A 23,327-nucleotide genomic window follows, 5' to 3' on the forward strand; every position below is an offset into this window, starting at 1 on the left:
AGCTCACCCACTCCTCACACCTGATTAGTTAATTAACTTCAACTGCATCAGTCTGCCTTCTCTGGGGGAACTAATTGGTGTAGAACGATCAGCATGTAGGCTCACTGGTTAACTCCCTACATTCTGTCACACATAGCCTTGAACGTGCCTGCACCCAATCCCTCCTCTTTGTGCTGGCTTTTGCTACTGGGCTCACTAGGCTGGAGCAGGCCATTTACATTCTCAAGTTCAGGAACTGTGGTTATGCCTGACCCTTGCACAGAGAGTGGTGAGGAGGGGGAAGGAAGATTCTGTGTACCCTCTCTTCAGTGTACCAGAGCCAATCACAGCCTAGCACTTTGTTCACTTGGGGAAGAGAGGGAAAAAATGTGTTTTTCACAAGAGACAGAGATGAAAAGGAGAGGAATTCATTAAAACAGAATACAGGTCAGAGTTTGCCCTCACATTTGCATTCACAACTCCCACTGATTCAGCCTGAGCTCCCACAGGCATCAGTGGGCAGAGCATGGCTCTACATTTCTTTTGTTTTTAAAAATGAGTGTGTTTCTGTCTGTGCAGTTCTTTAATTCTGATCCTCAGCAATTGTAAATTGGTACAGATCCACCAAAGGCAAGGGAGCTATGCTGATATACTCCCACTGAGGATCTGTCTTATTCTGTTTACAAGTGTACCAGCACGTGCGTGTGGTCTTCCTCAAAAAGATTTCATCCACACTTTGTGTGTGTGGGTGGATATGGGTGGTGGCTGGGTGTCCATCATTTCCTATGTGGCTAGTGCACAAACTGCATTGGCTGTATGGCTACACTGCATTTTAACACTCCCCTATCAATGGCAGTGAGTCTCAGAGCCTGACTCTACAAACTCAGGGTCTCACTACAGCACTGAAAACAGCTGTGTAGACTTTCAGGCTCAGACTCTGAGGCCAGGGAGTGGGTGTGTTTCAGAGACCAAGCTCTAGCCTGTACCTGCATATTCACACAGCTATTTTTAATGCTATAGCATGACTCACGTGAGCCTGAGTGTGTAGACCCAGCCTCTGAGACTCACCCCCATGGGTTTTAAAATGTAGTATAGATATATCATCTGTCCCTGGCAGCCACACTCCCTGCTCTCACTGGAGCCAGGCTACTAGGGCTTCCTTGTTCCTAGTCCACTCTCTTGGAAGGAGAATCCCACCTGAAAGGGGAAAAGGTCATGGAAAGCATATTAACTTTCTTGGGGAATCTCCATTGTGCAGGTAGGTGAATAACAAGCATATCCTTTCTACACTTGCACTTTGACCCCTTCCCACTCACAGGTCCCAAGATTTGTGGAGAGCCCTCCATGAGATCCATTCCAAGGGTAGACAAACTTCCAAGGTGGTACCTGGCCCTCCACCCCCTTTTCATGTGGCCATGATCTGAAGGTAGAGGGCAACCTCCAGGTATATAACATAAGGGTTCAATCAGGCCCATAGTTCTGAAATTTCAAAGGGTGGGATCATACTGGGGCCTGGACCTGAGCATCTACCTCTCAACACCATTGTCATTGCAATAGGGTGGTAAATTGTGGACAGAGATACAGGACTTCTCTGAGTCACCCTAAACTCAGGTGCTAGAATCCTACATAAAGATACAGCATAAATACTTCAGCAGGAGAACGTTTCTTGAGGTGTGGTATGTCTCTGAGAATATGCAGAGAAAGTCTTAGGAACAATCAAGACTTCGGAAGAAGCTTAGACTGAGGTTTCTGTTGAGTGGTGGTTGTTTCTGTCAACAACAGAGACAAAGCCAGGAAAGAGGAAGTTTGGAATTTATCCAATATGTGTATATGCCTTTTCTAGCAGGGTGAAAACTCTACCTGTTAACAGGCTTCATTAGGAGTTGTGGGTGCTGAACATTTTTTGGGATCAGGCCACATATAGGTGTCTCAGCTAAGAAACATTAATTACTTATCAGTGTCTGTAACTCAAGATTTGAATTAGGAAGTAACCTTAGAAATGTAGCAAATGCTCACACACCAAGTAGCCTTAGGAAATGCCTTTTTCCTGACCACATGATCTTCAGTGAGTGCCTCTCTCTGACCAAGGGGTGATGGAAATCCTTCTTTCTGAAGGGTGAGATTTTCAGAAGCACAAAGGGAAATTAGTTGTTCAACTCTTCTTGAAAGTCAGTGAGAATTTGGTGCCTAATATCCATTTCTACCCTCCAAAATTTGCACCCAGGTTTCTAAACCTATAGATAGACCTCACTGGGCTTGCTTCACCACTGTTACTCCAGTGTAACCTCATGGAAATCATTGGAGTCTCACTGGCATAAAACAGGAGTAATAGATGGTTTGAGCAATCTGTGTAATTCATCTTTGTTGTGCTATAGCAACATAGTCACTCTCCGAACCTGAGAAGTATTGTAGTCAACTCTGATTTGATTTTTTTTCTGATCTAGATGCTGATGCATTAATTGCTGGAGCACCCGGGGCCCCAATGGATGTTAAATGCTATGATGCTAACAGAGATTATGTCATTGTAACCTGGAAACCACCAAATACAGCCAGTGAGAGTCCTGTCATAGGATATTTTGTTGACAGGTGTGTGCGCATGTGCATTTGTGGATTTGTTTTTTTGTGTATCAAACTGTATATACTGAAAAAATTCACTATTTTTATGCTCTGCACCTCATTACTGAGTTTATTTGGGGCCACTGTAGTTCCTGGAACAAGTTAGAGCAGCCTTAGGGCCATTCTAATTTGCACCCTGCTGGAGCAGCCTTCAAGGAGTTGTTCCAGTTGCTGGGGAGCATTGAGTGAAGCAGTGCTCCAGCCCTGCCCCTTTTTCCTTCATGTTATCTTAAACTGGTACTTTATTCGAGTGATTGCTCATATCCATTCCAGTTACGTGTGCGCGCCGCGTGTGCACGTTCGTAGGAAACTTTTTACCCTAGCAACTCCAGTGGGCCGGCAGGTTGCCCCCTAGAGTGGCGCCGCCATGGCGCTTGATATATACCCCTGCCGGCCCACCCGCTTCTCAGTTCCTTCTTACCGTCGTGTCGGTCGTTGGAACTGTGGAGCACGGCATTGCTGTCCTCCACGTCCCTAGCTCTCTTTTGTTTTACAGTTCTCGGAGAAGACAGACCCGGCCGCAACAACAGCAGCAGCGCCGGCCGTACCCCCAGTTCCGCCAGTGGCAGGACCTCAATAGGCGCTGTGGCAGGAATGGCAGGCGCAGACAGTCAGGCAACCAAGGGGGGCAGAACCAGAGCTCCTCCAAATCCCCGCCTGGGCCCAAACCTTCGTTTTGAAGGTGCGCCTGAGGGCGTGGTACCAGTTTCCCCCACGGATCCTTCCCCCCCGTTTTCCAACCACCTTTCATTTTTCCTCCAGGCGTGGACCCAAATAACATCCGACCGCTGGGTCTTACGCACTGTGCAGATGGGATACCGTCTGCAGTTTACGTCTTTCCCTCCCTCCCGCCCCCCACCCTCGTCCCTCTTCAGGGACCCCTCTCACGAGCAATTCCTCTGCCAGGAGGTGCAGACGCTCCTCGACAAAGGAGCCATAGAGGCGGTTCCGGAGAACGAGAAGGGCAAGGGGTTTTATTCCCGCTACTTCCTGATCCCCAAGGCCAAGGGAGGCCTCAGACCTATCCTCGACCTGCAGGAACTCAACAAACATATGGTGAAGTTGAAGTTCCGCATGGTATCCCTGGGGACCATTATCCCATCTCTGGATCCTGGAGACTGGTACGCCGCCCTCGACATGCAGGACGCTTACTTTCATATCGCCATATTGCCACAACACAGACGTTTCCTTCGGTTCGTGGTCGACTGCCATCATTACCAATTTGCGGTCCTCCCGTTTGGCCTCCCACAGCCCCGAGGGTATTCACCAAATGCATGGCTGTCTTCGTCGCATATCTTCGGCGCAGTCGCATTCACGTGTACCCTTACCTCGACGATTGGCTGATTCGGGGCACATGAGAACTGCAGATCCGCAACCACGCCCACAGGATCAGTGGCCTCTTTACTACCTTGGGCCTCATTATCAACGTGGACAAGTTCACTCTGCTCCCCACGCAGAGGATAGAGTTTATCGGGGCCGTTCTGGACTCCACCTTAGCCAAGCCCTTCTGCCGTTGCCCAGGTTCCAGTCGCTGTCGGCCATCATTCAGCGCTTGCAGGCGGCCCCCCTGACCTCTATAAGGACATGCCTAACCCTCTTAGGCCACATGGCGGCCTGCACATTTGTGACAGGTTATGCACGGCTCCGCATGAGGCCCCTCCAATCTTGGCTCATCGCACAGTACTGGCCGACCAGACATTTGCTGGACACAGTTGTCACTATCCCCCAGGGGGTATTGGATTCCCTCCAGTGATGGCTAGACCAGTCTGTTGTGTGTGCAGGGCTCCCGTTTCATCCGCCCCAACCCTCGGTGTCCCTAACAACGGATGCCTCAGAACTGGGCTGGGGGGCCCACCTGGGAACCCTGAGGACACAGGGCCTGTGGTCCCCTTAGGAAGTGGATCTCCACATCAACATACAGGAGTTGAGAGCGGTCCGTCTTGCTTGTCAAGTGTTCTCCCATCAGCTTGGAGGTCGTTGTGTTGCGGTGTTCACCTACAACACGACGACCATGTACTATATCAACAAGCAGGGCGGCACGAGATCCTCACCCCTATGTTAGGAGGCGATGCGGCTCTGGGAATTTTGTATAGCCCACTCCATTCACCTCATGGCTTCCTTCCTCCCCTGAGTACAGAACACGTTGGCGGACCGCCTGAGCAGATCCTTCCTCTCACAAGAGTGGTCCCTTCGCCCGGACGTCGCCCTCTCACTCTTCCAGAGGTGGGGTTGTCTCCACGTGGACCTCTTCGCGTCCAGGGGGAACAGGAAATGCCAGGCGTTCTGCTCTTTTCAGGGCCGGGAACCCGGGTCGGTAGTGGACGCCTTCCTTATCCCGTGGACGACCCACTTGTTCTACGCGTTCCCTCTGTTCCCACTGGTCCACAAGGTCCTTCTGAAGGTGCGCAGGGACAGGGCCCGCGTGATTATGATAGCTCCAGCGTGGCCCAGGCAACATTGGTACCCCATATTGCTGGACCTGGCCATAGCCAACCCAGTCCCCCTGCCCCTTCACCCGGACCTGATCACCCAAGACCATGGCAGACTCTGTCACCCGGACCTCCAATCACTGCACCTTGTGGCTGACCAGATCCGAATTACGCTGCTCTATCCCGGTACGTGAAGTACTCCTGGGCAGCAGGAAGCCTTCCACCAGAGCGACGTACTCGGCCAAGTGGAAGCGTTTCTCGTGTTGGTGCACAGAGAGGGGTTTCCTCCCTATGGAGGTTTCTGTCGCCAATATTTTGGACTACATCTGGTCCCTCAAGCAACAGGGCCTGGCGATATCGTCCCTTCGTGTTCACCTGGCGGCTATCTCCACCTTTCATCCGGGTGGGGATGGCTGCTCGGTTTTCTCTCACCTGACGGTGACTAGATTCCTGAAGGGACCAGAACGTCTTTACCCCAACGTCCGACCCCCTGCCCCTACCTGGGATCTCAACCTGATTCTGGCTCGTCTCATGGGGCCTCCTTTTGAGCCGTTAGTGACTTGTTCCCTGCTCTATCTTTCCTGGAAGACTGCCTTTCTAGCGACCATCACCTCAGCTAGACGGGTGTCGGAACTCCGGGCCCTCACGGTAGATCCCCCGTATATGGTCTTCCATAAAGATAAGGTACAGCTGAGACTGCACCCTGCCTTTCTCCCCAAGGTGGTCTCAGCCTTTCACGTCAACCAGGAGATCTTCCTCCCCGTCTTTTTCCCGAAGGCTCATTCATCACGCAGGGAGCAACAACTCCACTCGCTTGATGTCCGTCAGGCTCTCGCGTTTTATGTGGACAGAACCAAACCGTTCCGCAAATCCCCCCAGCTTTTCGTGGCAGTAGCGGACCGAATTAAGGGGCTTCCCATTTCCTTGCAGAGGTTATCCTCGTGGGTAACGTCCTGTATCAGGACCTGCTATGACTTGGCTCACGTCCCTATGGGCCGTGTGACTGCGCACTCTACCAGGGCGCAGGCGTCGTCCCTGGCTTTCCTCGCCCGCGTGCCCATCCAAGAGATCTGTCGGGCAGCGACCTGATCATCGGTCCACACCTTTGCTTCCCACTACGCCCTGGTCCAGCAGTCCAGAGAGGACGCGGCCTTCGGCTCTGCAGTGCTCCATGCCGCGACTTCTCACTCCGACCCCACCGCCTATGTAAGGCTTGGGATTCACGTAACTGGAATGGATATGAGCAATCACTCAAAGAAGAAAAGACGGTTACTCACCTTTGTAACTGTTGTTCTTCAAGATGTGTTGCTCATATCCATTCCACACCCGACCTCCTTCCCCACTGTCGGAGTAGCCGGCAAGAAGGAACTGAGGAGCGGGTGGGCCAGCAGGGGTATATATCAAGCGCCATGGCAGCGCCACTCTAGGGGGCGACCTGCTGGCCCACTGGAGTTGCCAGGGTAAAAAGTTTCCGACGAACGTGCATGCGCGGCGCGCACACCTAACTGGAATGGAGATGAGCAACACATCTCGAAGAACAACAGTTACAAAGGTGAATAACCGTCTTTTGTGTTTTCCAGACAGTGATTCATCCAAACTAGGGAACTACTCAGCTGGAAGTTTAAGCCAACATAATAGCCCTTTTGCTCCTGAAATCTGCTCTAAATTATGTTGGCAGTCCTGCACAGGGCAGGCAGGTCAGGATTAGGGGAATCCAAGGCCACCTTTGCACTCCTCCTGACCTGCAATGAATGCTCCTCAGCTGTAGTCAAAGCCCAGCATCTCATCCTTCACATTTAAAATGAGCAATGTACTATACGCACAGATATTACTGCTATAATTTCAGTATATAAAGTATTCTATATTAAAAATAACAATTTACCCACTGTTGCTACATTGTTGTATCTGATACACTCTAGTTATGTCCTATCTCCCAGACTTCTGGGTAAATGTTGTTTTTAAAATGGCATTCACTAGGGTGAGATTCACCACTCTGAGGGCTCTACAATGTCTATGGACCATTTAAGTTCCTTTTAACCACTCAAAATAAGGCTTTACATGGTGCGTAGACCATAGGTGAATGTATATAATCTAGTATTCCTGTTGATATAACACAACAAATTTTCTCTCAGTAATAAAGTATTATGGGTCATATAGCCAGCTGGCATCAATCGAGGTTGCTCCATGGAAGTCAATGGAGCTACACTGATTTAAATCAGCTGTGGATTTGGCTCTCTGTTAATAGGAACAATACTAATTGCACATACTCATTTTGGCATCCTGATATATGATCTCCTTTTCTTACTCCTAGATGTGAAGTGGGTACTGAAAACTGGGTCCAGTGCAATGATGCTCCAGTAAAAATCTGCAAATACCCTGTAACCGGACTGTTTGAGGGAAAGTCTTACATATTCCGTGTAAGAGCAGTGAACAAGTCGGGTATTAGCAGGCCGTCTAGAGTCTCTGAAGCAGTTGCAGCTCTTGATCCTGTTGACCTGGACAGATTACAAAGTAGGTAATGCAACAACTAAAAAGCTGTTCCACATTTACACTATAATTTTTGAAAGAGGTTTTATTTTCTGGTTTATTTGGTGGGTAACCAAATGGGCAGTGCCAACTTCTTCATTTTGGATCTGCTTTTCAGCTTCCATTCTTTCCCAGAGCTCCTCCACTTGCTAATTATAATGAAGACAATCCCACTGTGACAGCAAGGTCCACATTGGCAACCTACCAAGAGCCTCAAGAGTGCCAATTCATTTACATATAGTTGCACAATTTTTAAATGTAAAAGAAATGTTTAAAGCCGTAACAAGTAAAATTTTCAAAAGCAAATAAAGGCCAGCTTTTGAAAGGTATTTAGATATTGTTCTGCTTTATGTTGTAACACATAAAGGCCAGGTTTGGGAAGGTATTTAGGTGCCTAAATAGCTTTCAAAATCTGGCCCTATGTCTCATTTTCAAAGGTGCTGTGATGCTGAGTGGAGCAATGCCTAAATGCCTTTAAAAATCAGGACCAAAGTCACTTTTAAAAATATTACTCTATATGTCTGTGTTAGCTGAATGGAATTTGCTTGTTGTTTGAATTCACTAGTAGTAAAATCCTACAATCTATCCTCTATTTTTTAACATCCAGTTGTTACAGGCAGAGGCCAGCCATTGGCTGCATATTGCTCTTCTATCACATGCTGGGCACCCCTGATATTCTGGTCTGTAAGGGAACACTATCAGTGCTGCTCAAGGTATAGGCTATGGTACCTGCTGGAGAGCAGTTAGATGAACATTCACTTTGACTGAAATTTAACACTATACAAAGGGTCAGCACCAGGGCCGGCTCTATTATTTTTGCTGCCCCAAGCAGCGAGCCAAATTGCCACCGTGGACTGCGGGGGCAGTCCATGTGCCATTAGGGTGGCACATGCATTTCCATGGCAATGGCAATTTGGCGGCAGCTTCTGTCTTCAGCCAGAAGACAGAAGCTATGTGCTGCCATGGACAGCTGAACATAGAACACCTGCTTGGAATGCTGGTGTGTGGAGCCAGCCCTGGTCAGCACAAAGGCTATGAATTTGTGACACCCTACTCAAGCTCTGTTTTGTGCTGGTCTTCTGTCCAGGGATGAATTTCACCCACTATGAAGACTAAAAGTTCACTTGTTCCTTGTAACATGTTGTCGTCCTCAGTTAATTTACTCACACACATTCAGGTCCAGTCCTCAAAAGTCCAGTTGATAACACACATTGCCACTGTGTCACAGAACTGATTCCATCAATTAAGAATATGATTCTTGTTTTTCAATTAATCTTTAAATGGTCTCTTCTTGTTTGTGAGTGAGTACTAGTCAGTGAGAGTAAAGGTGGCAGAATCAGTGTGTAACAATGAATGAGAATCCATATGTACAAAGCTGTAATACCAGAGTTGAGATAGCAGACACTACACAAGTGTTTATCTGTAAATACACTTTATTGCACAGAGAACTAACTGTAAATGAATGTTTTGGTCTACAGCTATTCATGTGGATGGAGGCAGAGAAATTGTAATATGTCAGGATGACCTTGAAGGTATGTAGCGTTACCATTTCATCTGTTTATATCCAAGGAATTTAAGATTATAATTAGAAACATGAGAGCTTGAAAAAAAATCCACCTAGTGAGCCAACTCTTAATAAAATTAAATAAATGCAGATATTCAGGCTTGCATGCTTAAGAGAATATCAACACAGGCAAAAGTCTGAGAGGTGGGATAGATTCATGCTTTTGATTGTGCCATTTTCATTAAGTATTTCTTCTTCTTTCTTTCAATAGTCACAATCTGAGATTAAACAGCTGAATCTCATGTTTGATTGTTGCCAATTTGTTTCTCATCCCTATGCTATGAGCCAAGTGTGGCTTTTTGGTCAAAGTTTGAAGCTCTAGTAAACATTGTGTTTGCCATTTTTAATGGAAGATATACTTTTCCTGAGAAGTGCTAAGGGTTTGCCACAGTCAGTAATACCTGTAAGAGTTAGAGATTCTCAGTAATTCTCAGGATGAGGTCCTAGATGCCTTCTACCTGCAATTTTATTCTGGTAGAGTATTTATGGGGCTTATTTTGCCTAGCAAGATACAAATGCTAACTAGGATAGCTAAGTACTATTGAAGATAAAAGGGTCTAATTAATCGCTCTCACACCAGTATAAAAGTGGTGCAACTGCACTGATACTATGACATAGCAGGGGCGGCTCTAGACATTTCGCCTCTCCAAGCATGGTGTCATGCCGCGGGGGGCGCTCTGCTGGTCGCCAGTCCCGCAGCTCTGGTGGACCTCCAACAGGCATGCCTGCAGAGGGTCCGCTGATCCCGCAGCTTCTGTGGAACCACGGGACCAACGGATCCTCCGCAGGCATGCCTGCGGAAAGTCCACTGGAGCTGCGGGACCAGAGGACCCTCCGCAGGCATGCCACCGAAGCCACCCTGCCTGCCGCCCTCCCGACGATCGGCAGAGTGCCCTCCGAGGCATGCCGCCCCAAGCACGCACTTGGCATGCTGGGGCCTGGAGCCACCCCTGGACATAGTGGAGTTTATACCCATGTAAAACTGATGTAATGGAATGGAGAAGCTGGCTGAGAGATTTGAGATGCCTTTGTTCATAGGCATTCTGAACTGCAGAATGGAAAATTTTAAGGTTCTTGATTCTGACAATGTTTGTTACTAATGAAATGACAGTATTACTAGACTGTCAAATGGTTAAAAAAATCACAATTAGTAGCAATTTTAATTGCACTGTTAATACTAGAATACTAATTTAAATTTATAAATATTTTTCAATTTTTTTTTCACAGTTTCAATAGGGCTCTTGGTTAATCGCAATTAACTCTTGGGATTAACTCAAAATTAATCATGCTTAAAAAATCATGATTAATCACAGTTTTAATCACATTGTTAAACAATAGAATCCCAATTGAAAGTTATTAAACATTTGATGTTTTTCTACATTTTCAAATATATTGATTTTAATTACAACACAGAATACAAAGTGTACAGTACTCACTTTATATTATTTTTGATTACAAGTATTTATACTGTAAAAATGATAAAGACAATAAATAGTATTTTTCAATTCACCTCATACAAGTACTATAGTGCAATCTCTTTATCATGAAAGTGCAACTTAAAAAAAATCTACATTTGTGTTACATAACTGCACTGAAAAACAAAACAATGTAAAACTTTAGAGCCTACAAGTCCACTCAGTCCTACTTCTTGTTCAGCCAACCACTACGACAAATGCGTTTCTTTACATTTACAGGAGATAATGCTGCCTGCTTCTTATTTACAATGTCATCTGAGGGTGAGAACAGGTGTTCTCATGGCACTTTTGTAACCAACATTGTAAGGTATTTACGTGCCAGATATGCTAAACATTTGTATGCCCCTTCATGCTTCCAGAGGACATGCTTCCATGCTGATGACGCTTATTAAAAGAATAATGCATTAATTAAATTTGTGACTGAACTCCTTTGGGAGAGTTGTATGCCTCCTGCTCTGTTTTACCTGCATTCTGCCATATATTTCATGTTGAAGCAGTCTCAGATGATGACCCAGCACATGTTGTTCATTTTAAGAACACTTTCACTGCAGATTTGACAAAACCAATGTGAGATTTCTAAGGATAGATACAGCACTCTACCCAACGTTTAAGAATCTGAAGTGCCTTCTAAAATCTGAGAGGAAGGAGGTGTGGAGCATGCTTTCAGATGTCTTAAAAAAGCAACACGCTGATGCAGAAACTATAGAACCCAAACCACCAAAAAAGAAAATGAATTTTCTGCTGGTGGCATCTGACTCAGATGATGAAAATGAACATGCATTGGTCTGTACTATTTTGAATTGTTACTGAGCAGAAGCCGTCATCAGCATGGACATATGTCCTCTGGAATGGTGGTTGAAGCATGAAGGGATATATGAATCTTTAGCACATGTGGCACATAAGTATCTTGCAACACAAGCTATGACAGTGCCATGTGAACTCCTGTTCTCACTTTTAGGTGACATTGTAAACAATAAGTTGTCAGCATTATTGCCTGCAAATGTAAACAAACTTGTTTGTCTGAGCAATTGGCTGAACAAGAAGTAGGACTGATTGGACTTGTAGGCTCTAAAGTTTTACTTTTTTATTTTTTAATACAGTTTTTTTGTACATAATTCTACATTTGTAAGTTCAACTTTCATGATAAAGTGATTGCACTACAGTATTTATAATGGGAGAATTTAAAAATACTATTTCTTTTGTTTTTTACAGTGCAACTATTTGTAATAAAAATAAATATAAAGTGAGCACTGTACATTTTGTAAATCAATATAGAAAATGTAGAAAAATTTCCAAAAATATTTATAATAAATTTAAATTGATATTCTATTATTGTTTAACAGTACAATTAAACTGTGATTAATTGCAACTGTTTTTTTTATCTAGTTAATTTGTTTTTGACCCTGCCAGCAGGTAGGGTACCTTGGGGGACAACTACTGCACTGGTGGGGTGCAAAATAAACTTTATTAAGGAAATGCAAAAACAGGGAAAATTCAATAGTGAGGGGTATGGAGTTTGTTAAGGTAGACAATTGGGGAGGGGTTTCTTTTAGTAAATAATATAGGGGGTTTCAATAGTGGGGTAAAATACAGTGAGGTACAATACAGTTGGTAACCAATTAACACTGAAGTATAAATGTAACAGGTAGCTAACAATTTCTGTGTAAAGGGTGTGTCACAGCAGCATATAACCAACTAACAGTTATGGGTAAAATGTGTTAAATAACCAACAACTCTAGGTAAAAATGTGTCACAGTGGTGTAAATGTAAAATGTGAGGTGTGTCAGAGAGAAAAAGGGTAACCAATGGGGTTTTATGCTAGACTTCAGTAATATAATTGAGGTTTGGCAGCAGTAGAAGTGGGGTGAACACGTTGGGGAAGGGATTAAAAGAGAGAGAGAGAGAAAGGCAGTGGTAGAAGAATGAGGTTGGGGGATGGGGGAAGAGGAGCACGTGGTGGAGCAGAGACCAAAGGCAGAGGCACTGCAGAGGGAGATTTAAACTCAGGGAGACACAGAGAGCAGACAGGCTGCAAGTTTAAAAGCAGAGAGACTGCCACGAGTGACTGGGGAACTCGGGGGGAGACACGGGCAAGCTTGGGGGGGGTTAGGGCAGCGGGAAGACAAACTTAACTACAATTTTACAGAACATGCCAAATCTTATTTATGATCTAACCTAACCAAGACTACACAAATTAGCAAGTAACAGAACATAATGCAACTATTCTTTTTTAAACCTAACTTACAGAGCACAATACAAACAATTCTTTAAACCTAACTTAACCACAGCTATGCAAAATGAAATTACAACTTATCTAGACTAAGAACCTGATTCTAATAGGTGCACCTTACACTATGCCGATTCTTTGATCGGGAGCGGGAGGTGGTGGCTGCAGCAGTGGGGCGGCTGCAAGCCGGCGGCCCAGGATACAGTCCAGGAAGGCACAGCTTAACAGTGGCACAGGCTTATTTTTAGCAGCAAAGGCGCTGCGGAGCAAGAAACAGATTACAGATACAGACCAAGGAGTTAGCTTGGGTCTGTCTGCTGGGGAAACAAAGCCAGCAGCTAGGACAGGGGGAGTCTGCAAGAGGGAGTTCTTACCAATCCCCAGGACAGCAGCAAGCACAGAGGCAGGAACAGCAGTAGCATCGGAGGATGGAGAGAGGACTCGATTCACTTACAATAATCAGGAGATCTCCAGGCACAAATTCGTTGTTTGTGGGAGGGGAGTTTAAAAACGGGGTGTCATAACCTAGTCCCAGATTTGGACCTTAGCGTCCAAAATATGGGGGTTAGCATGAAAACCTCCAAGCTTAGTTACCAGCTTGGACCTGGTAAAGCTGCACCACCGAAAAAATTAGAGTGTTTTGGGACACTCTGGTCTCCCCAAACCTTCCCTGGGGACCCCAAGGCCCAAATCCCTTGAGTCTCACAACAAAGGGAAATAAACCTTTTCCCTTCCCCCCTCCAGGTGTTCCTGGAGAGATACACAAAAGCAAGCTCCGTGAATCTAAACAGAGGGATTCCACCCTCCCTGTTTCCAGCCTTGGAAAACAGAAGTACCGAGAGCTAATCTCTCTTCCCCCCTCACCCAGAGGGAATGCAAAGTCAGGCTAGTAAATCTAACACACACAGATTTCCCCCTGACTTCTTCCTCCCACCAATTCCCTGGTGAGCACAGACTCAATTCCCTGGAGTTCCCCACTAAAGAAAAACTCCAACAGGTCTTAAAAAGAAAGCTTTATGTAAAAAGAAAGAAAAATACATAAAAAATGGTCTCTCTGTATTAAGATGACAAATACAGGGTCAACTGCTTAAAAGAAATATGAATAAACAGCCTTATTCAAAAAGAATACAATTCAAAGCACTCCAGCAACTACACACATGTAACTACAAAAAAACAAACCTATCTTTTTGTACTTACAACTGGGAAACAGAAGATTAGAAAGCAGGAAATAGAGAAATCCTTCCCATAGCCAAGAGGGACAGATACAAGACAAAGGACTCAGACACAAACTTCCCTCCACCCAGATTTTAAAAAGTCTTGTTTCCTGATTGGTCCTCTGGTCAGGTGTTTCAGGTTACTTCTTTCCAGGTGAAAGAGACATTAACCCTTAGCTATCTGTTTATGACACGGGGGTACACTAAAAAACAAATGAGAGTGGGGAGAGGGCCCCCCAAAGACCCCTAGCTGATCAGACCAGGTGGCAAAGCAAGGACCTTCTCCGAGGTCTGATCAGAAAATGTCTGGCTTTAAAGGCAAACTCAGGCAGTTTCCCACCAGTACTTTTGATTGGCTCCTCTTGATACAGGGGAGGGGAGAAGGCAGGGAAAGGCTGCAGGTAAGCATAGGTATGCCTGGGCATGTTCTGAGCCACAAGTATGACTCATATGCTTAATTAGCTGGCCACTTCAGGTCTTGCATTTCTGGGCAGCGCCCCCCAAACCGAGGACAAACAGAAAGGAGAGGGGGAAAAAGGAATGCAGCAGGGGGACAGCTGTAACAGACAGTTTTATGTTAATCACTTGAGTTAACTGCGATTAATTTACAGCCATAACTGTTACACAAGCTCTCCTCACTTATACTGGTTTTACACTGGTGCAACTCAAGTGACTTCAATTTACATCCACATGAGAAGTGAATCAGGCTCAGGGCTTTGTATTTTGAATTTTGCAGGCACCAGGAAGAGTATTTAGATTTCTAAATACCTGACTTGTGGATACTAGCCAGGAATATAGATATCTCAATGCTATTAATTATAAACTAATTACTTAAATCTGCAAAATTGGAGGCTAGCTTTAAAAATGTTGCCTTCTTAGTTCACATAATTTATCTTACTACCAATGTCAGATGATCTTGCAAGCTGTAAGGAGGGGTTGTTACATTACATATGATGTCAGCTTTGGAATTCTAAGGGGTGAATATTTACACTGTGGAGATTTCGCTATGTGAATTCTACTGACGTTCATGGGAGCTTCTTGGCTCAATACGATTCAATCTGCTGAAAATAAATCTTTTAGGGCTTAAAATAATTTTATTTACAATACTTCAGCATGTGTTTTAAACTCAACAGATCAATGTGTTTATCCAAAGAATGCAAGTCCCATTTGCAGAGGTTCAAACAAATAAAAATGCATTATGAACAACAATAAATGATGTCAATTGTTAGATGCAAACTTCAAAGCTTCTGATTTTGATCAAAAGTATCATAAAAGATAAAATAGCTTCATCTACATAGCAGGCTGGCTCACAGATCTAGTGACATTGCTTAGAATCACCTAAAGATTCATTTTCATGACTAATATTGTTCTCTGGAAGAGATGTTTTCTTTCTCTCCTTTTTTTTTTTTTTAAATTTCAAATTCTAAGAATTTATCTGTGCACTGTGCTTGCACTTAGAAAAAGAAAATGACAAAATTACCTTAAAACCACAAACAAAAGCCACATCACACTGCACGTTTTAAGTCAGGAGAACAGGATGGGCATGGATATCTATTGAATTACCATTTCTGAACTTTTTGCCTGTTGATATCTTATTCAGAGCCAGACAAATATGATTGCGGGTGACGTTGATAGTCTTTAATCCTGCTCCTCATTACATCAGTGTGTAACTCCATAGCCCGTTTGTATCTCTACAGTGACATAGAGTGGCCCTAAAGCTGCTCTAACTGGCCAATTCAGGATTTCCTCAGGTTGGCACAGAGCTATACTGGCTCTATGCCACTATCCTTGCAGCCCTTGGTATGGCAATGGAAAAGGGTGAGGCTAGACCACTGCTGCACTCCAGTTGATCTCCACAAGGCATAATAGCCTGTGAAGATAGGAACAAGGTGGCTGTGCAATGCATTTGCACTCCTCTGATTCTGAGCCTGTATGGCTGCTCTAAATTATTTTGGCTGGTCATGTCACCCATAGTGTAGGAGATATCATGAACACTTTTGTTCCTGACCACTTTACACTAAGCTCCTTTTGTGTTTAAATGCTCCAGTCTTTTGAGTTAATCCTCCTTCTAGTTCAGTTTTTCTGTAGTAACTCTTGGACTCATCAGTTTGATCAAACATCTCTCTTATATGCATACAGTGAGTAGGTTTTGCCAAGGCATTTGGCACAGCAGATTAAAGTAATTGAAATGTGATCAAGGAAAAATCGTGAGAGACAAATGAAAATTTTCTATCTATGTGCTATTGAGTATTTTACTTTGGTTGTGAAAATAAATACCCCGCTTGTAATTCACATGCTTAATGCCTCAAAATAGAAATGACACAAACTATGAAACTGTAAAGCTGATACTATAGCCCTTAATAGACTTGATTCAGAGTCACAGCCGTGTTAGTCTGTATCAAATAAATTTGTTAGTATCTAAGGTGCCACAAGTAGGCCTGTTCTTTTAATAGACTTGAGTTTGGAAAGATGAGCTGTAGCATAAATGCTAACCTGGGGTTAATCTGTGGTTTAACACTGACTAAGTTTATTACTTCTCCAGGCGATGTTCAGATTCCAGGACCTCCCACCAATGTACATGCTTCAGAAACCAGCAAAACATATGTTGTACTCAGCTGGGAGCCACCTGTTCCCCGTGGCAAAGAGCCATTAATGTATTTCATTGAGAAGGTACTGTACTGTATAGTTGTATTGAGCTGTAAGCTGTTTACAATTTAATTCAAATTCTTTTTGGAGCCACAAAATGAATAATAAAACTAGCACTCACTGAGGTCTCGCAGGACTTGATGGTGGGTCTTTAGAGAAGGCATTGACAATAGAATATGTTATTATGTGATCTAATGGGTGTTGAAGTTCAAGAGCCATGAAAAATTGCCTCTGTGCTATTTTGTTACTGCTATGAAAAATGAGAACAAAACTACAATGTATTGTAGCAATTTAATAGAGAGCAGCACCTTACCCTTCTCCTCCCTCAAGGCTGGACTGGCATTGTGCAATCTGCTCTTATTAAGGGGCAGCACATAGCTTCCCTTCCCCAGCAGCAGAGCAGAGATTGAATTGTGGCTCACAGTTTGGTCCCCGGTTCCCCTTTTCTCTGTAGAGGAAATAAGCTGTGTCAGCCCATTTCCTGGTGCAACTTACTTCTGCAGTGGCTGAACTGTGCTAGCCTGTATGTTGAAGTGGGAGAGAAGCCAAAGTTCCACCCACTCCCCATTCCTGCATGCTCACTCCCTGTCCACCAGAGCAGGAGGAGGTTTTGTTACCTGGTGGTGGTTGCTCTCCTTCCTGCTCTGTTACCCATGATACAAATGGCCTGTGCTGGTAAACAAAGGAAGATCACCCCCAACATCTGCTCCTTTTGCTCCTATTGTCTCACTGCGAAGCATCTCCGGTGGAAATCCCATGACCAGGTTGTCTTCCTCCACTACAAATTCAGTCTCTCCTCCTTCAGTTCTGCCATCTTCCTAACAAAGCAGCTCTCCTTCTCCAACTTTAACTGAATCTAATGTCAAAAATCCTAGCCATAGTTCACCACCTTTGCCTCACTCCCCACACCCTGCCCTCCTCCTGATTCCACGTCTGTCTCCACATAGGATCTCATTGGTGAAAACTGAGAAAACAATATGTGACCTGCCTTCCCTTCTCCTCCAACTCTTGCCTCCCTCTTCCCTGTCATTGGCATATAAATTTATCATATGCTGTCCTCCCCTAACTCCTCCACTTGCTCCAGTGATCCCATCCCAACCCATTTCCTGATATCTCTTGTGCCCAGTCTCATCCCTTGTCTTACTCAACTCGTTAAATTTTCACTCTGCTCTGGCTTATTCTCTTCATGATACATGCATGCTTTGGTCTCTCACATTTAAAAAAAAAAAATGCCCACACTCTTGACCCCACTTGCCTCTCAAACTACTACTCCATCTCTCTTCTCCCTTTCATCTGTAAACTCAGTGAACATGCTGTTTACAATCACTGTCTGGAGTGTCTCTTCTCCAATTACATGCTAGACTCTGTCCAATCTGGATTTTGTCCCTTGGACTCATTGAAACAATCCTCCCCAAGGCCTCTACTGACCTCTTCCTAGATAAAGCTCAGAACCAGGACTCCATCCTCATCCTTCTTGACCTGCCAGCTGCCTTCAACAACATCAACCATGCTCCTCTTCTTGAAATCTTCTCCTCCTTTGGCTTCTGTATCTCTATCCTTTCCTGATTCTCTTCCTACCTCTCTAATTGTTCCTTTAACATCTCCTGTGGAGGATCCTCCTCATTTCCCGTCTAACTTTCTGTGGGGTTTCACAGGAATCTGTCCTTGGTTCCCTTCTCTTTTTCCTCTATACCTTATCTATAGGTAATCCCATCCACAAACACAATTTCAGATATCATCTCTATGCTGTCCACTCTCAAATTTACCTCTCTACTCCAGACCTGTCTCTTTTTGTCAAACTGAAATCTCAGTCTGTCTCCGACATCTCCTTGGGGATATCTAGCCACCAGCTCAAACTCAACATGGCTACAGCAGAACTCTTAATATTCTGTCCCTGTTTCTGTTCCAAGATGTCCCTACTACCTCCTTTCTCAATCACTGTGGACCATGCCACCATCCTGCCTGTCGCTCAAGCCTGTAACCCAAGCATCATCTTCAACTTCGAGTTCTTTAGGTCAGTGGTTCTCAACATGTGGTCTGCAGCCCCTTAGGGATACACCACTATAATGAAGGGGGTCTGGAAACTGATTGGTCTCTCCCGGAGGTGATGTGTGGTGGGAGGAAGCATGCAGAATCACATGACCCCTCCCCCAGATTGATGCCTTCTGAGGGGACCCATGCAAAGGGGATGCCATTGACTCTGCCCCACAGGGCACTGGTGGTGGGCAAGGCCTCGGGCCACCTCTTGCCAGAACACCCGGCAGTGAAGAGGCAGTGGCTCTCCCAGCGGCCACACTCACTGCATGTCCAGGAATTGCAGGGAGAGGGGAAGCAGCAGGACGGCTGTTTGGGGGCTGAGAACCCCTTCCCCTGCTACATGGGGCTGGTTCTCCTTTCCTGCTGCTGGAGCCCACTGAGATGAGTCAGGGGTGGAGATGGTGCTCTCTCCCTGAGCCCTGTCATGTGGGACTGGCCCAGCTCTGCCCCAGAATGTTCCTCTGCAGTGGCTTCTGGTCCCTCCCCTGCAGCTGCAGCTGTCAGATCTCTCCCACCCCAGCCTGCTAGGTAAGCAGAGCTGGCAAACACCTCTTGCAGGGCCTCAGAACCCAGCTGGAAGAGGTGACAGGGCCAACGAAGGGGGAGAGGCCCACAAGGAGGCGCTGACTGATAGACTGGAGCTGAATTCTGGACTTGTCAGCTGCCCTGCCACCATGGCAGGGACAGGGAGTGCGACACTGTTCCTCACCTTGAGTGTGAGGCTGCAGGCTCCAACACCCCCCAGGTACCTCCTCCCTGTAAACACACACCCCTCCAGCATCCTCCCAGTACACAGAAACCCCTCCAGCATCCCCCACATATCCCCATATATCAGCTAGCAATGCTGTAATTTATCATTAGTATCTGTTAAGCTGTCAATATTTTAATTTGTGGTATTTTTGTTGATCTGTTCAAATAATAATTTCTCTACAGCAGTATTTGCAATAACTATTAAAGTAACATGAAAGAAACAAATTGTGAACAACAAAATAATGAGAGGAGAGTTGGGGGTCCACAGATTTGTCTATTTAAGTTTAGGTGTCTCTGGGTAAAAAATGATTGAGAACTACTGCTCTAGGTCATCACATCCAGACTGTCTAAATCTTGCAGATTTTTCTGCATAATAGCTCTAAGATACAGTCTTTGCTGTCCATTCACACTGCTAAAACTCTCATTCAAGGTCAAGGTCTCATTTTGAATCTCAATTACTACAATATCTTTTTCCTCTGGCCTTGAAAAATGCTATCTTGCCCTGCTCATAGCCCATTCAGAACACTGACGCAAAGATCATTTTCTGAGCCCATTACTTTGACCATGTTATGCCTCTGTACCCATCTCCCCACTGGCTCCTCCTTCTCTATTGCATCAAACATAAAATGCTTGTCTTCATTTGCAATGCCCTTCACACCCTATTTCCATCCTATCTATCATCTCTCATTTGCTATTGAGATGTCGACTCTCACCTTGGATTGACCCATCATGCTAACTTTCATCACTTGCTAAATAGTCAAACAAGCATCTTCATGCTTTCTCCCATGCTGTCCCTCATGCTTGGGGAAAGATCCCCATAAATAAAGCTCTGCAAATTCATGGATCATTTTTGGGGATCAGTTGTGGATACAAATTTAGTATCCACGCAGGGCTCTACCCATAAATAGCTGCAAAACCAATTCATTATCCTCTTTCAAAACCCTACTTAAAACTCTCCTTTGCTGTGAAGCTTACAAAAAACTTGATAATGTTTAGGCCATTGGTACGCTTATACCACTGCTTATTGTGCTGACCAATATTGTCTCTTTTTGCTTCAGTGTAATCTCCCATTAGTCTGTCCGTACACATCTATTGTCTCTTGCCTTATACTTAGATTGTAAACTATGCAAATTCAAATAATATGAAGAGTCATAACCCCTCTATGCTGTAGTGTACCCACAGTCTCGCCCTAAATATCCACGTGGTAATATTCATATGCACAAGATTTACTGAAGACGTTTTAGAAGTATAGAAAAAACATACATGGACAGACACTAGGCAATAGGACAAATGAACAATTCATTAAATACAAAACTTACTAAAGGAAAGCGAGACTGAGAACTAAAAAGCAAATAGAACAAGGTTTCTTTATGCAAATGAATGTCCAACCCTGCAAATCCTTACTCATGTGAGTAGTTCGTACTTATGTGAGTAATCCATTCATTGCAAATAGGAATCTTTATCCTTTACATAGCATAGACATCTGTTTTAAAATTAATTTATCTTTAACATTTAGAAAAATCATCATCATCGACAGTGAAAAAGAATGTTTAAAGGTCTAACGGGACACAAAACCCAGGTGGGGTTCTCCTAGCTGTATAACTATAGGGAAAAGCAATACCTGCTACTCAAGTACACAAGAGATGCTGAGACAGATTAAATCCAAAGCAGAATAACAGTTAAAAAATTCAATAAAATATATCTGGATTTTAAATTATCACTATGTAAAATGGTACATTGATTTTTGCCTTGTCAGTCACATTGAAGCATGCACAATTAAATTCCTTCAAGTCCAGGCTCAATATTAACATATAAAATATGCAGCATGATAACGTTCTTACCATATTTTGCACCTTTTTATTAAAGAAAAAAGTTTTTTTTTCTACAGAGAACAATGTGCAAGTACAGTATTCACTAAAAAGATTTAAAAATATGGATTTTGGGTATTTTATCTTTTTTATTATTCATTTGTGGTAGTGCTCATTTTGTATAAGGTGCTTTTCAAACAGTCACAAAAGACTATCTAGCTTTCAAGGAGTGTACAATCTAAGTGGCTTTTCTTTTTAAATCTTCTGTTCATATAATCCCATGAAAAATTCACATTTATGCACCTGTCTTTTTGTGTCCTAAGGCAGTTTTACTCAAACTGTCTACTAAAGCCACTGAAATAATCTATGACTCAGTTTATTCTGAGTCAACAGTTTATTTTAAGAAATGAATGGAGATACGAGTTCTTGGAGTGCTTACTTCCTTGAGCTTTGTATGGGCTCTCTCCCATATGCAATAAAGACAGTAGTCAAGCTTGTCCCTGTTGGGGACAACTGTATCTGTGTTTCCCCCCTGGATGGTCCACCATGGGCACCTACTCTCAGGCTTCTGGCTCCCCAGCCATCCACCCCTCTGTTCAAAGACATGGATTTTTCTCTCTCCTGACCAGAGTATTTCCTGGTTGCATAGGTCTCTGCTGACACTGTGAATTCCCCAGCCAAGACAGAATGCCTAATCAGACCTCCTCTGGTTTTCTCCTCAGAGGCTATAAAAAGTGTAATCACCCACAGTTAAGTTACCACACAGCTCTCTCTAAGCACATTTATTCTTGAGGTAAAAGCATTACAGAGAAAACATTTAAAAAAAAAACCCAACAGGCATGCTAATAAGCCTACCAAAGATCATCCCAACTCCAACCAGGGCTGGCTCCAGGCACCAGCATTCCAACCAGGTGCTTGGGGCGGCAATCTGCAAGGGGCGGCAGTCTATGTGTTTTTGCCCCCAAGCAGCGCGCCGAATTGCCGCTGCAGACGGCAGGGGCAGTCTGTGTGCCGTTAGGGCTGCATACACATTTTCACAGCGGTGGCGATTTGTCAGCAGCTTCTATGTTCAGCTGTCCTCGGAGGCGCAGCTTCTGTCTTCTGGCTGAAGACAGAAGCGGCTGCTGAGTTGCTGCCACTGCTGAAATGCACGTGCCGCCCTAACGGCACACGGACTGCCCCCGCCATCCATGGCGGCAATCGGCGGCAGCTTCTATGTTCAGCTGTCCATGGCAGCGCAGCTTCTGTCTTCCAGCTGAAGACAGAAGCTGCTGCCGAATTGCTGCTGCCGTGGAAACGCGTGTGCCACCCGAACGTCACACGGACTGCCCCCGCCGTCCATGGCGGCAATTCGGCATGCTGCTTGGGGCGGCGAAAACAGTAGAGCTGGCCCTGATTCCAACAAGGACTTTGGTCAGTGTGAGACCTTCAAACTCTTTCCTGTGGACAGAAGGTCCCATCCATTTGCTAGATTAGAAAGAAGACCCTGAGTCAGTTTAAACTCCAGTTAATTGATCCAAAGTGTCATTTCTTTGTTTGCTGGTCTCTAGAGAATCCAGTCTGAATCAGTGTATGCAAGTCTTTCCAAGCTGTGGTGCCCCTTGGGAGATGTTACAACCTGAATGAATTTGCCAAATCACGCTCCACTGTTCTTAGTTCCTGGAGGACTGTGTTCTCTCTCCTCACACTATCCTGGGCCACAGTGATGCATAAACTTAATATAGTAAGATCTAACTCAACTCAAAGAGGTCTGTCCAGGGTATTGCAGGAAATTGCTTCCTCTGTCACAGAGCTCAGCTAATATTCTATTGAATTATTCAAAACTAGTTTGGTCATTTTGTGAAAATCTAAAAGAACACAGGGTATGGTTGTGACTTGATTTTATAGAGTGTGCAAAGGTGTGGTAGGGAGTAAGAAATCCCACAGCTCTTCTACAGATTCTGCATTGGGGCTACTTGCATTGCAGCTGAGCTCTATGTGCTCAAGGGATTATAGGGGCTGCACCTGAGATGCTATAGGTTTGCCCTTGCTGCCCCCTCTCCCCAACCAACTGAGC

The 23,327-nt window shown here is 44.7% G+C and overlaps 1 protein-coding gene across 1 annotated transcript in view; it reads left to right on the plus strand.

The window, feature by feature from the left end:
• Positions 1-23,327, plus strand: part of MYOM2 (myomesin 2) — a 133,345-nt gene that overhangs the window by 40,646 nt on the left and 69,372 nt on the right. Inside the window, exons 11-14 of the mRNA XM_030555564.1 lie at positions 2,424-2,565; positions 7,336-7,535; positions 9,029-9,082; positions 16,573-16,700. Of these exons, the coding sequence (XP_030411424.1) occupies positions 2,424-2,565; positions 7,336-7,535; positions 9,029-9,082; positions 16,573-16,700 (524 nt within the window). The remainder of the gene's footprint in view (positions 1-2,423; positions 2,566-7,335; positions 7,536-9,028; positions 9,083-16,572; positions 16,701-23,327) is intronic.

Source organism: Gopherus evgoodei, chromosome 3 (genome assembly GCF_007399415.2).
Source record: "Gopherus evgoodei ecotype Sinaloan lineage chromosome 3, rGopEvg1_v1.p, whole genome shotgun sequence".
NCBI classification, from domain to species: Eukaryota; Metazoa; Chordata; order Testudines; family Testudinidae; genus Gopherus; species Gopherus evgoodei.